General features: G+C 40.5%; 1 protein-coding gene across 3 annotated transcripts in view; it reads right to left on the bottom strand.

Annotated features, from left to right (window-relative positions):
- The window catches only part of KDM3B (lysine demethylase 3B), a 68673-nt gene that overhangs the window by 11460 nt on the left and 42786 nt on the right, over positions 1-14427 (bottom strand). For all 3 annotated transcript variants that reach the window (XM_030319048.1, XM_030319056.1, XM_030319065.1), the window contains 4 exons: positions 6696-6803; positions 3490-3617; positions 2084-2363; positions 975-1231 (listed from right to left, as the gene is read on the bottom strand). In XM_030319048.1, the coding sequence (XP_030174908.1) occupies positions 975-1231; positions 2084-2363; positions 3490-3617; positions 6696-6803 (773 nt within the window). The remainder of the gene's footprint in view (positions 1-974; positions 1232-2083; positions 2364-3489; positions 3618-6695; positions 6804-14427) is intronic.

The following is a 14427-nucleotide window of genomic DNA, read 5'->3' as shown; positions in this document are numbered from 1 at the left end:
GAGCTGGACGCTCAAATGGCTGAGCCACTGAGGTGCCCCTGCATACATTTTAAAGATCAGACTAAAAGGATGTGCTGGCAGATTAGATAGGAAATATGAGAGAGGGGAGTCCCAAATGACTCCAAGATTTTTGGCCAAGCAACTGGAAGAATGCAGATGCTCATGACCAAGAGAGGAAACTACAGGAGAAGGAGGCTTATACGCAGAAGATCAGGCATGTGGTCTTAGACGTGTTAGGTTTAGGTGTCTATTATAGATATCCAAGAAAAGGCAAAGTCCCAAATGACTCCAAGATTTTTGGCCAAGCAACTGGAAGAATGTAGATGCTCATGACCAAGAGAGGAAACTACAGGAGAAGGAGGCTTATACGCAGAAGATCAGGCATGTGGTCTTAGATGTGTTAGGTTTAGGTGTCTATTATAGATATCCAAGAAAAGGCAGTATGAATGTACTGTCTAGGTTAAAAAAAATAATAATGCCTGTTAGTGTCAAGAAAATAGTGATTCCTGCTGACTGAAAATTTCAATGTCTCAATTTCTATTGACTTCTTTTAAAAAAAAAAATTTTTTTTAACGTTTATTTATTTTTGAGACAGAGAGACAGAGCATGAACAGGGGAGGGGCAGAGAGAGAGGGAGACACACAATCTGAAACAGGCTCCAGGCTCTGAGCTGTCAGCAGATCCCGATGCGGGGCTCGAACTCACGGACCGTGAGATCATGACCTGAGCCGAAGTCGGACGCTTAACTGACCAAGCCACCCAGGCGCCCCTATTGACTTCTTAACATGGCACAAAAGGTTCACTATTTAAACGGATCTCAAACATTTCCCAAACGCGATGTAAATAACTTGTCAGTTGGACAGACAACACAGATAACACAAGTTACCCATATATACTCTAATCCAGTTATCAGATCTCTGATGGCTCTTCCTTGGAAAAGCAGCAAAGGCTAGAGTTGTAGAAAGGACACTTACTGCTGAGGATGTAGAGAAGACCGGGGGGAAGGGTATGCCTGTGTCCAAGGGGGCTTGAGGAAGCTTTCCGGGTCCGGAGTGAAGGAGGTCTCGAAGGCTAGAGCCTTCGGTTTTGTTGTTGGAGGCAGTGGGACCCAGTAACAGACTGTTAAAAAGCTTTGGAGTCAATGGAGAGACCTTTGCAGTGGAGTTGAACGAGTCCAGCCCAAAGGGTGAATGAGACTCTTTACTGAGCACCGACCTCAGGGACCCTGCTTCTGTAAGGACATAACCAGGAATAGCATTAGGCATGACAAGTAATACCCAGCAAGCAAATGACTCCTAAAAATGAGCCAAGAGGGGAGGAGGACTTTCCCCTTCCCTGGTCCACAAACTACATACAGTTTGTCCATGCCAACCTTGACAAGGTTATGACTATAGCAGGATCATGGCCAAGGAGAAGCTCTCCTACTTCTTCCTTCCTTTACCAGATCTGGATTTCAAATTTCCTTTTGTTCCAATCCATCTTTCATCTCCCTTTCTAACATAGTGTTTCTGCAAGGGGGTCTTCAGAATACTTGTATTGGAATCACCTGGAGTGTTTACTAAAAATGGAGATTCCTGTTTGTACTCTAAGAGAATGTCATTTAACAGTTCTGGTGGGGCCCAGGAATCTCTATTTATAATAATTCCCCAGGCAACTCTTGGGCCCATGGAAAATCAACCCTGGCTGCATAACAGAACCACCTGGAAGGTTAATAAAAATCTCCTATCAATTCTGACTAAAGAGGTCGGGGGTACAGCCCAGGCATGTGCCTTTTCTTTTGAAGTTTTATGTTTTATTTTCTTAAAAGTAGACTCCACGCCCAATGTGGGGCTTGAACTCATCACCCTGAGATCAAGAATCGGATGCTCTACCAACTGAGCCACTCAGGTACCCAGGCATGTGTCTTTTAAAAAAGCTCCGCTTCTGCAAAAATATTGAAAGCAATTCCCTCATTTTATGTGATTACCCAGAGAAAGCAAGCATCATGTTTCATAAACGTGGATGGTCATGTGTGAGTTTGAAGAATCTGGGAATAAGTCCAGGTTCCACCCAAAGGCAGGGCAGAGGCTTGTGTTCATCTCACCTTTTGTTTCTTCTTTAGCCTTCTGAGTTGCTAAATCCGCCAACCAGTGCAGGGCAGATGAGGGGGGGGCTGTGTCAGGGCAAGGGGGCCTGATGGTTTTTAGCTCACTATTGCTATTTGAAGTCGAACTATCTGCTTTCAGAGACTCATCAGATCTGATGTCAGTGCTGTCAGCTTTGGGAACATGGTCAGTCTCTGATGTTGTTACTGCTGCAGTTCCTCCTCCGCCTGAGAAAGTGGTTTCATTTCCAGAAGAGGCACTAGGGTTTATGCTAGGGAGCTAAAGCACAGAAGGCCAACATGGTTAGAGTGCTGTTCTTGTGTAGGAAAAAAAACAAACAAACACATAGCAAGGGCTACTGACACTAAAAAAGTCTGGGAAAACAACCTGAAACTGTCTCATAAACTATTTCATTCATTGATTAATTTAACACATATTTAAGGAGTCCTACAACATGACAGAAACTATGCTTGGTTCTGTGAAAAGATCAGTGAACATAAAAATAAATAATACAATTTATTTTAAAATATTAAAATATATTTATTTAGCATGCCTGAGGCTCAGTTTCTGCAATGGTAAACCGATGATTAAAATGTGACCTCATAAAGCTGTTCTGAGGATTAAATGAGATAGTATATGCAAAAAGCTTAGTAGAGTGTTTGGCATACATAAATGTTCCATAAATGTTTACTATTCTATTACTGAATTTTCCACATGATTTGCTCTAATATGTCAACTCTATTGAAAATATATCTTGAGATCCCTCAGCCTTAATTCTTGTACCTCCTACAGACCATGAATTAGTAGTGTTCCTGGAAAGCACTCCAAATATAAGCAAGTTAGCTGTGTGTGTGTGTGTGTGTGTGTGTGTGTGTGTGCGCGCGCGTGTGTGTGTGTTTAAAACGGCCTCTTGTTCAAAACAGTTACCATCAAACCGGAATGACCTCCACCTCTGATAGAGCAATGAGCAAACCACTGCCTCTCTGGAGGCTTGGGATTGTTTTCAGAGTAGAATGATCCCAGCTCAGCAGGCCAATCTTCATATTTCTGTCCTCAGTACCTAACATGACAAGGACAGGGACCATGCACACATATTGGACTGCCTTCCTGTTAACCTTTTCTATACTCTTCACCTATACAAGGACCCTGAGGTATAAATCTTGACAAGATGAAAAGAATCTCATTGTGCTACTCATCAACCCAGCCTGAATTGGTTTTAAAGACAAATGAAGAGAAACTCATACCAGCTGGAGGGAATTAAAATCCCTTGAGTAACTTTTTGGGGGTTCTCTCTAGATAGGCTTCTCCATCCCCTAATTCCTAGGACAACACAGGTGAAAATGGGGCATTTCCTGGTACTAAGAAGAGAAGTTTCTCTCATTCATACCCACACATACCACTTTACCTGTGACATCCCATTGGTGACAGCAGGTCTCAACACAGATTTGTTCTGCCGACTAATACAAGGGCAGTTTGCTTTTATTCCCCACTTGCCCCGGGCAGCATGTACCATGTCTCCAATATTGTAAAGAGCTGGGAGAAAGACAGCAACAGAAGCCTCAGAATGTCTTATGTGCCAGATATTGTGCTAATGATCTCATTTACATTATCTTCCTCAATCCTTACCCACATTTCAATGAGGTGGCAGCTATTACCCTCAACATTTTTTTAAAGATATTATTTATTAGGGCACCTATGTGACTCAGTCGGTTAAGCGTCTGACTCCTGATTTTGGCTCAGGTTGTGATCTCACAGTTTATGGGATGGAGCCCCAAGTCTGGCTCTGGTGCTGACTGTGGAGCCTGCTTGGGATTCTCTCTCTCTCTCTCTCTCTCTCTCTCTCTCTCTCTGCCCCTCTCCCATTTTCTCTCGAAATAAACAAACTTAACAACAACAACAAAAAAGACTATTTTCTTAAGTTCATTTTTTAAGCAGGCTCCACACCCAACATGGGGCTTGAACTCACAAACCTGAGATTAAGACGCCCATGTGTGGGGCACCAGGGTGGCTCTGTCAATCAGCATCAGACTTCAGTTCAAGTCATGATCTCACCATTTGTGAGTTCGAGCCTGCGTTGGGCTCTGTGCTGACAGCTCAGAGCCTGGAGCCTGCTTTAGATTCTATGTCTCCCTCTCTCTCTGTCCCTTCCCTGCTCATGCTCTGTCTCCATCTCTCAAAAATTAATAAACATTAAAAAAATAAAAATAAGGAGTGCCATATGCTACCAACTGAGCTAGATATGTGCCCCTAAGGATTTTAGTTTTTAAATAATTTCTACACCCAATGTGGGACTTGAACACACAACCCCAAGATCAAGAGTCTCATACTCCACCAAATGAACCAGCCAAGCACCCCATACTCTCAATTTTTGATGATGAAACTGATACTCAGAGAACATCATTTCTCAAATACATATAGTTGGTAAATGGAAGTACTAATATTTTAACCCAAGTATAACTAGCCTAAAGTTCTGTGTACTCTTAACAAGTTACACTCTCTCCCTGTTACAGTAAATATTAAGGTGTCTTGCAGGAGAAACTCTAGGGGGTAGATTCCCTTCCGTTCAAGAGCATGTAAAACATTTTAATTTTTTTTTTTTAATGTTTATTTATTTTTGAGACAGAGAGAGACAGGGCATGAACACGGGAGGGTCAGAGAGAGAGGGAGACACAGAATCCGAAGCAGGCTCCAGGCTCTGAGCTGTCAGCACAGAGCCCGACGCGGGGCTCGAACTCACGGACCGCGAGATCATGACCTGAGCTGAAGTCGGACGCTTAACCGACTGAGCCACACAGGCGCCCCCATTTTAATTTTTTTTTATTAGTTTTCTTTATTTTTGACAGAAAGAGACAGAGCATGAGTGGGGGAGGGGCAGAGAGAGAGGGAAACACAGAATCCAAAGCAAGCTCCAGGCTCTGAGCTGTCAGCACAGAGCCTGATGCAGGGCCCAAACTCACGAACCATGAGATCATGACCTGAGCTGAAGTCAGACGCTCAACCCACTGAGCCACCCAGGCTTCCCGACCATGTAAACATTTTATTTTTTATTTATTTTTAATTTTTTTTTTTTTTTTTTTTTTTAGCGTTTATTTATTTTTGAGACAGAGAGAGACAAAGCATGAACAGGGGAGGGTCAGAGAGAGGGAGACACAGAATCTGAAACAGGCTCCAGGCTCTGAGCTGTCAGCACAGAGCCCGACGCGGGGCTTGAACTCACGGACCGCGAGATCATGACCTGGGCCAAAGTCAGCCACTTAACCGACTGAGCCACCCAGGCGCCCCATGTAAACATTTTAAATTGTACACGTGAGATTTATATACTTTAACTTATACCTAAAAAAAAAAAAAAAAAAAAAAAAAAAAGGAAAAGTGGGGAAAAAGCAGACCACTGTAAACTTAACGTGAACATTTAACCAATGCTTAGATCAGTAGGGAGCAAGCATCCTACCAGTGCCCTGAGGGAGCCCCTCTGCTTGGAAGCGCTGAGGTATAAAGGATTCAACAAGTGCCCTCTGTCACACTGGAGGAGAATATAGGCAGTAGATTGATCATCTTCAATGTGTGTTATTGTAAGTATGGAAGGTGAAAACACACTTTTTGGAGGAATCATTGAACTAATGATTTCAATAGTGACATAAACATGACCATTCATAGGCTGCCTTCATGGATTCAAAAGGTTTGCTTACCTTCAGCTGGATTTTTACAAGCCTAAAAGCAAAGGTCTTTCTGGAAGCATGTGGGACTTTTTTCTATTCTGGTCCTGCCAACCACAGGAATGTAAAATGTTATGTAGAAAAGTAACCAACTTCTCTAACCTGAAAGGTGAGGCATAGTGTGTGCAATGGCTACACAGAATCTAACACATATCTGAAGATTCAAATACTCAGAAAAATCTGGGGAAGCTTAACAAAAATCAGGCTGAGATAAAACCATTTTACCAGATCTTATGATGTATGAATTAAACCTCAACTAAATAAAAAACTTTTTTTCCACCAAATTTATGTATTTTTATTTTTTCTTTGCTTAAAAATATTTTTTAAGGTTTATTTATTCTGAGATAGAGTGTGCAAGTGGGAGAGGAACAGAGAGAGAAGGAGAGAGAAAATCTCAAGCAAGCTTCCTGCTGTCAGAGCAAAGCCGGATGCGCAGCTTGATCCCACGAACCCCAGAAATCAGGACCTGAGCTTAAACCAAGAGTGAGACACTTAACTGAGTGAGCCAACCAGGTGCCTCTATTTATTTACTTATTTATTTTTTAAGTTTTTTTATTCAAGTAATCTCAATACCCAATGTGAGGCTCGAACTCATGACCCCAAGATCGACAGCCACATGGTCCTCTGACTGAGTCAGCCAGGAGCCACTCTTTCATCAAATTTAAAAAAGAACTCCTTTGGGTGCCTGGGCAGCTCAGTCATTTAAGCATCTAACTCTTGATTTCCACTCAGGTCAGGATCTCACAGTTCATAGGATCAAGCCCCAAGTTGGGCTCTGCACTGGCAGTGCAGAGCTTGCTTGGGATTCTCTCTCTCTCTGCCCCTCTCCTGCTTGAATACTCTTTCTCTCTCTCAAAAGAAATAAACTTTAAAAAAAAAAAAAAAAGAACTCCCTTACCTGTGCCAGGGATAATCTGTGTAGGCATGAGATTCTCTGGTTCATGGGACTGCCCCTTTGCACACTTCAACCAGGAGAAAACTTCTTCATCACCCATCTCCTCCGTCTCTGAAACAGAAATGAAACGACTTTATTTATATTACTAGGGTCATAAGATGTATCCCTCTTAGTGAGTCAGAGTTTCAGATCCTGAAGGCCAATTTTCTCTTCAGCCAAAGAAGATAGTATCTAACTCAAAAAAATCTACTTCACTGATTTACTGTTATTTATTGTATCTACATACAAAAAATCCAACAATTTAGTGTGCACTCCCATGAATTTTCATGAATGTATACAGCTGCATAAGCACTACCACAATCATAATATAGAACATTTCCATCTTCCTTCCTAAAGTTCCTTCGAGCCCTTTGCTTAAAGTCAATAGCCTTTTCTTAACCCCTGGTCACCAGTGGTCAACTTCCTAATACTAACATTTTTGCTTTTTCTAGAATTTCATATAACTGGAAGCATACAGTATATAGTCATTTGTGTTGGATTTATTTCATTTAGCATGATTGGAGATTCATCCATATTGTTCATGTATTGGCAATTCATTTCCTTTCATGGCTGAATACTATACTGTGGTATGGATATACATTTTTATTACCCATTTACCAGCTGGTGAACAGTTGGATTATTTCCAATTTGGGGCTATTATGAATAAAACTACTATTAACATCCAAGTACAATCTTTTGTGTGGACATATATTCTTTTCTCATTTTTTAAAATGTTTATTTTATGTGTTTATTTATTTTTGAGAGAGACACAGAGCACAAGTGGGGAGGGGCAGAGAGAGATGGGGACACAGAATCCAAAGAAGGCTCCAGGCTCAGAGCCGTCAGCAAAGAGCCTGACGCAGGGCTCAAACCCACGAACCGTGAGACTGTGACCTGAGCCGAAGTCAGACGCCTAACCAAGAGAGCCACCCAGGTGCCCCTGATGTTTACTTATGAGATGGATAGACAGAGAGAAAGAGAGAGAGAAAGCACAAGCGTGGGGGAGGGAGGGAGGGAGAGAGAGAGAGAGAGAGAGAGAGAGAGAGAGATTGACACGGAGGGAAGGAGGGAGGGAGACACAGAATCCGAAGCAGGTTCCAGGGTCTGGGCTGTCAGCAACAGAGCCCAACTCTGGGCTCAAACTCACAAGCTGTGAGATCATGACCTGAGCTGCAGTCGGACGCTCAACTAACTGAGCCACCCAGGTACCCCATGTGTGGACACATTTTCATTTCTCTCATAAACATGTAGAAGTGGGATGCTGGGTCATATGGAAAATTTATGTTTAAACTTATAAGACATGGTCATACCGTTTTCCAAAAGGATGGTACCAATTTCCATTCCTACCAGCAACTGTTAAGAGTTCTAGTTCCTCCACATTCTTGGAAACACCAGGTACTGTCAGTTTCTAAAATTCTAGCCTTCTAAGTGGGTAGAGGGGTTTCTCGTTACGGTTTTATTTTTTCCTTTTCCAAATGAGTAGTGGTAATTTTTTTAATGCATTTATTTTCCATTGATCTATCTTCTTTGATAAAGTATCTGTTCAAATCTTTTGCTCACTTAAAAATCAGGTTGTTGTCTTCTTATTGAGTTGTGAGAGCTCTTTATGGTGGATTCAAGTCCTTTAACAAATAGGCAATCAGCAAATCTTTTCTCCCAATCTGTGGCTTGTCTTTTCATTTACTCAAAGTGTTGTTTGAGGAGCAAAATATTTCAAATTTGGTAACAATTTTTCTTTTGCTTTTTGTGTCCATATAAGTAGTTATCCAACCCAAGGACACAAAGATTTTCTCCTATTTTTTTTTCTAGAAATTTTGTAGTTTTAGCTTTTTATGGTTAGGCCTACAATTTACTTTTGATATATCGTGTGGGTAAAAATAAAGCTCATTTGGGGCGCCTGGGTGGCTCAGTCAGTTATGTGTCCATCCGACTTCGGCTCAGGTCATGATCATATGGTTCATAAGTTTGAGCCCCACGTCAGGCTCTGTGCTGACAGCTCAGAGTCTAGAGCCTGCTTCAGATTCTGTGTCTCCCTCTCTCTGTGCCCCTCCCCCACTCATTCTCGATCTGTCTCAAAAATAAACACTAAAAAATAAACAAATAAAGCTCACTATATTTAGTACAGATACATAATTATCCCAGTACCAGTTGTTGAACTATCTCTTCCCAACTGAATTATCTTGGCACCTTCATTACCTAATCAGCTGACTATATATGTGTGTACATCTCTGCTGTTGTATTATCACAGTGCCTTAAATTCCTGTAGCTGTATAGTCTTAAAATGAAATAGTATAAATCCTCCAAATGCCTTCTTACTCAAAATTGTTTTTGTTATTCTAGTCTTTTTTTTTTTAAGTTTATTTTTGAGAGAGAACATGCAAGCAGAGGAGGGGAAGAGAGAGAGAGAGAGAGAGAGAGGGAGGGAGAGAGGGACAGAAGATCCAAAACAGGTTCTGTGCTGACAGCAGAGAGCCCAACGTGGTGCTTGAACTCATGAACCATGAGATCATGACCCAAACTGAAGTCAGACCCTCAACCAACTGAGCCACCTAGGCACCTTTAAATTTATTTTTTGAGAGAGACAGTGTGAGTGGGGGACAGAAAGAGAATTTTAGGCAGGCTCCACGCTGAATACGGAGCCTAACATTGGGCTCCATCCCACAACCCTGGGATCATGACCTGAGCTGAAACCAAGAGACGGATGCTCAATCAACTGAGCCACCAAGGCACCCCATGTGTTTCTTACCTATTAATTGAATTTATCCTTAAGCACTTCATGGTTTTTTGATGTTACTATAAATGATATTAATTTAAAAATTCAATTTCTAGTTGCTCATTGACAGCATATAGAAATATAATTGATTTTTGTTCAGTTTGTCCAGTAATCTTGCTTAAACTCACTTATTAGTTCTTGTAGCTTTTTTTTTGTAGATTACTTGGGGTTTTCTTTATTAAGTTTTTTTTTTTTTAAGTTTATTTGAGAGAGAGAGGGAGAGGGAGTGCAAGCAGGGGAGAGGCAGAGAGAATCCCAAGCAGGCTCCATGCTCTCAGCAAAGAGCTCAGCGCAGCTCTTTGAGCTCAATTCCATGAACCGAGCTGAAACCAAGATTCAGAGAGTTAACTGACTGAGCCACCCAGGCGCCCCACCCAACGTGGGGCACAAACCCATGGCCCCAGATCAAGAGCCATATGCTCTTCCGACCAAGCCAGGCAGGAAGCCCTCCTTGGGGTTTTCTATATAGATGATCATGTCACCTGAGAATAAAACACATTTTACTTGGGGCACCTGGGTGGCTCAGTTGGTTAAATGGCTGACTTTGGCTCAGGTCATGATCTCACGGCTCATGAGTTCGAGCCCTGCATCAGGCTTGCTCCTGTCAGTGTAGAGCCTGCTTCGAATCTTCTGTCCTGTCCTTCTCTCCCTCACTTGCTGTCTCTCTCTCAAAAATAAATAAATCTTAAAATTTTTTTTTTACTTCATTCCAGTATATGCTTTTTGTGGGAGGGATGGCATTATGCTTTTGTCTTTTATTTCTCATGCTGACTAGTAACTCCAGCTCAGTGCTGAATAGAAGCTGTGAAAACAGGTATTTTTGTTTGCTCCTGATCTTAAGGAGAAATATTCAGTCTTTTGCATTATGTAAGATGTTCCTATCTATACCTAGGTTCAGTGTTTTTTGACCCTTATTTCTTTATCACTTCTCTCCCAAGACCTTTATAGACTTTTTTTTTTTTTTTTTTTGGTAATTATACTACCCACCCCAAGAAAACTGAATGCAAGATACACTACAGATCTGTATTGTATATACCGTTTCATTTTCCTTCTTCTTTTGAATTAACTGCTTTTGTATGAGTTGCCTTTGTCTCCACTTTTGGCTGACTGGCTATATACACCTCTTTATTTGCTACTGTTTGTTCTTGGGTTTGTAGTATCTCTAGCTTACCACAGTCTGTCTTCAAATAGTATACCATTCTTCACACACTGTGTAAGATTCTTATATTCTTCCATTTCCCCTTCCTTTCCTTTGTGCTGTTACATATTTTAATTTTACACATTTTTAAAAATTTTTTAATGTTTATTTTTGAGGGAGACAGAGTGCAAGCAGGGGAGGGGCAGAGAGAGAGAGACAGACAGACAGACAGACAGACAGAAAGACAGACAGACAGACAGAATCCAAAGCAGGCTCCAGGCTCTGAGCTATCAGCAAAGAGCCCAATGCGGGGCTTGAACCCACAAATCATGAGATCATGACCTGAGACGAAGTTGGACGTTTAACCAACTGAGCCACCCAGGCACCCCTAATTTTACACATTCTAAGTCCCAAATTACTTTGTTACTTTTGCTTTAAACAATTATCTTTTAAAAAGTTTAAAAATAAGAAAAAGTCTTTTATATGTAGTCACATATTTACCCATAGATGTTCTTCATTCCTTTGTGTAAATCCAAATTCCCTTACTGTATCTTTTTTTCCCCTTGAATAACTACCTTTGTTTGCACCGTGAATCTGCTGGTGATGAATTCTACCAGCTTTTCTTTGTCTGAAAGACTATTTCACTCTCGTTTTTGAAGATATTCTCACTAGGTATGAATTTTAGGTTAATAATTGGTTTTCAGCACTTTAAGATGCTGTTCCGTTGTCTTCAGTAGAAGAGCGTTTCTGACAACTTGGCTGTCATCTTTGTTAGTTTGTATATATAAAGTACTTTTTTTCCCTCTTGTGATTTTCAGATTTTCTCCTTATTGCTTTTCAGTAAGGTGGGTAATGATGTGCTTTGGTGTAGTTTTCTTTTAATTTAAAAAAATGTTTATTTTTGAGAAAGAGAGACAGAGTGCAAGCAGGGGAGGGACACAGAAAGAGGGAGACACAGAATCGGAAGCAGGCTCCAGGCTCTGAGCTGTCAGCAGAGCCCGACAAGAGGCTCAATGGCCTGGGCCAAAGTTGGATGTTTAACCAACTGAGCCACCCATGTGCCCATGCTTCTTCTATTTGAGATTTATTGTTGATTTGTGGTTTTATAGCTTTTTCATCAAATTTGGAAAATTTTTGGAATTTTCCAGGTATTTTTTGTATCTGCTCTCTGACCATTTCTCTTTCTGAAACTCTAGTTAAAGTTCTGGCAGGCTGCCTGATATTTCCTATACATAAACAAGGCACTCTTTAACTTATAAATTTAAGTCTTTCTTCTCTTTGTGCTTAGTTTTGGATAGTTTCTATTGTTACATCTTTAAATTCAGCTTCTTGTGCAGTATCTAATTTGCCATTAATCCCACCTAGTATAATTTTTTGGGGATTTTTTAATCTCTAGACGATTTATTTGGGTCTTTTATGTATTTTCTATTTCTCTCATATTTCCCTTTATATATTTATTTTTATTTTTTGAGAGAGAGAGAGAGAGAGACGGAGGGAGAGGGAGAGCGAGTGAGCATGTGCTTGAGTGAGGAAGGGGCAGAGGGAGGGGGAAAATCCATGCCCAGTGTGGAGCCCAACATGGGGTTTGATCTCACTACCGTGAGATGATGAATTGAGCCGAAATCGAGTCGGATGTTCAACCAGCTGAAATCAAGAGTCGGATGCTCAATTGACTGAGCTACCCAGGCGCTCTTCCCTTTATGTCTTTAAATATATTCATATGATTTATAATTGCTGCTTTAAGGCCTTTTTACAGTAATTCTATCATCACTGTCATTTCTGGATGTGTTTCTATTGAATGTTTCTTTCCCCCAGATTATTGGTCACATTCTTTTTTGCATACTTGATTATTCTTTTATTTAACAAAACTTTATCACTAAAGTATAGTTGACATGTACAGTTAACATACTAAAGTAGTTCCGGTGTACAACACAGTGATTTGACAATTCTATACATTATGCAATGCTCACTATAATAAATGTAGTTGCCATATGTCACCATACAATGTCATTACAGTATTATTGACTATATTCTCTGTGCCATACTTTCCATCCTTTTGACTTATTTATCATTGGAAGTTTGTACTGCTTAATCCCTGATACGTATTTCACTCACCCCACCCCCATTGCCTCCCTTCTGGCAATCACTAGTTTGTTTTCTGCATTTATGAGTTTGTCTTGTTTTTTTTTTAATTAATTTTTATTTTTTTTAAAGTTTCATTTTTGAGAGATAAAGCAAGAGTAGGGGAGGAGCAGAGAGAGAGGGAGACAGAGGAAGTGAAGCGGGCTCTGCACTGACAGCAGAGAGCCCAATGTGGGGCTTGAACTCACAAACCATGAGATCATGACCTGAGCAAAAGCTGGATGCTTAACCGACTGAGCCACCCAGGCACCCTTATTTTTTTAAAGTGGTTTCTATGCCCAACGTGGAGCGTGAACTCATGTTCCCAGGATCAAGACATGCATGCTCTAGTGACTGAGCCAGAGAGGCACCCCCGTTTTGTTTTTTAGATTCCACATGTAAGTGAAAAATATGGTATCTTTATTTCACTTAGTGTAATACCCTGTATGTCCATCTCTGTTGCTGCAAGCGGCAAGATGTCATAGTTTTTTATGGCCAAGTAATATTCCATAATGTATATGTAGGTGTATACATGTATATACACACTTAGGCTACTTCTATATCTTGCCTGTTGTAAATAACAGTGCAGTAAACATAGGGGTGCATATATCTTTTTGAATTAGTGTTTCCATCTTCTTTGAGTAATTACCCAGTAGTGGAATTACTGGATTGCATTTCTGTATTTTATTTTTTGAGAGACTTCCACACTGTTTCCACAGTGGCTACACAGATTTACATTGCCACCAACAATGCACAACGGTTCCTTTTATTTCCACACCCTCCCCAACACTTGTCATTTCTTGTCTTTTTGATACTAGCCATTCTGACAGGTGTGAGGTGGTATCTCATTGTAGTTTTTATGTGCATTTACCTGATGAGAGTGATGTGCAGCGTGTCTTCATGTATCTTTTGGCCATCTGTAGGTCTTCTTTGAAAAAATGTCTATGCAGGTCCTCTGCCCACTTTTTAATCGGGCAGTTTTAGTTGTTTTTTTTTTTGTTTTTTTTTTTTTTTTTTTTTTTTTTTTTTTGGTGTTGAGTTGTGTAAGTATTCTAGTTTGGATATTAACTCTTTATTGGATATATCATTTGCAAATATCAAATATCTTTTCCCATTCAGAAGGTTGCCTTTTTGTTTTGTTGGTGGTTTCCTTCGCTGTGCAAAAGCTTTCATTTATTTTTCTTTTGTTTTCCTTGCCTGAGGAGACATATCCAGAAAAATGTTGCTATGGCCAGTGCCCAAGAGATTACTGCCTGTGTTTTCTTACAGGTGTTTTATGGTTTTGGGTCTCACATTTAATTCTTTAATCCATTTTGAGTTTATTTTTGTGTATAGGGTAAGAGGGTAGTCCAGTTTCATTCCTTTGCATGTAGCTGTCTAGTTTTCTCAGCACCATTTACTTAAGAGACTCACACCTGATTATGCTTTTTTTTTTTTTTTTTTTAAGTAAACTCTATCCTCATTGGGGGGCTCAAACTCAAGACCTTGGCTCTACCAAATGAGCCAGCCATTTAGCTGATTATTACTCATACCCTGATTTTTCCTGATTGAATGCAGAGCTTTGTGACTTTAATGTTTCAGAGTACTGGATTTTGTTGTAATCCTTTAAAGAATGTTTGATTTTAGTCTGGTGCATAGTTAAGTAACCTGCAGATCAGTTTGAT

Source organism: Lynx canadensis, chromosome A1 (assembly GCF_007474595.2).
Source record: "Lynx canadensis isolate LIC74 chromosome A1, mLynCan4.pri.v2, whole genome shotgun sequence".
Lineage (NCBI taxonomy): Eukaryota > Metazoa > Chordata > Mammalia > Carnivora > Felidae > Lynx > Lynx canadensis.
The sequence above is the reverse complement of the archived record's forward strand: the minus strand, read 5'-3'. Positions and strand labels throughout refer to the sequence as shown.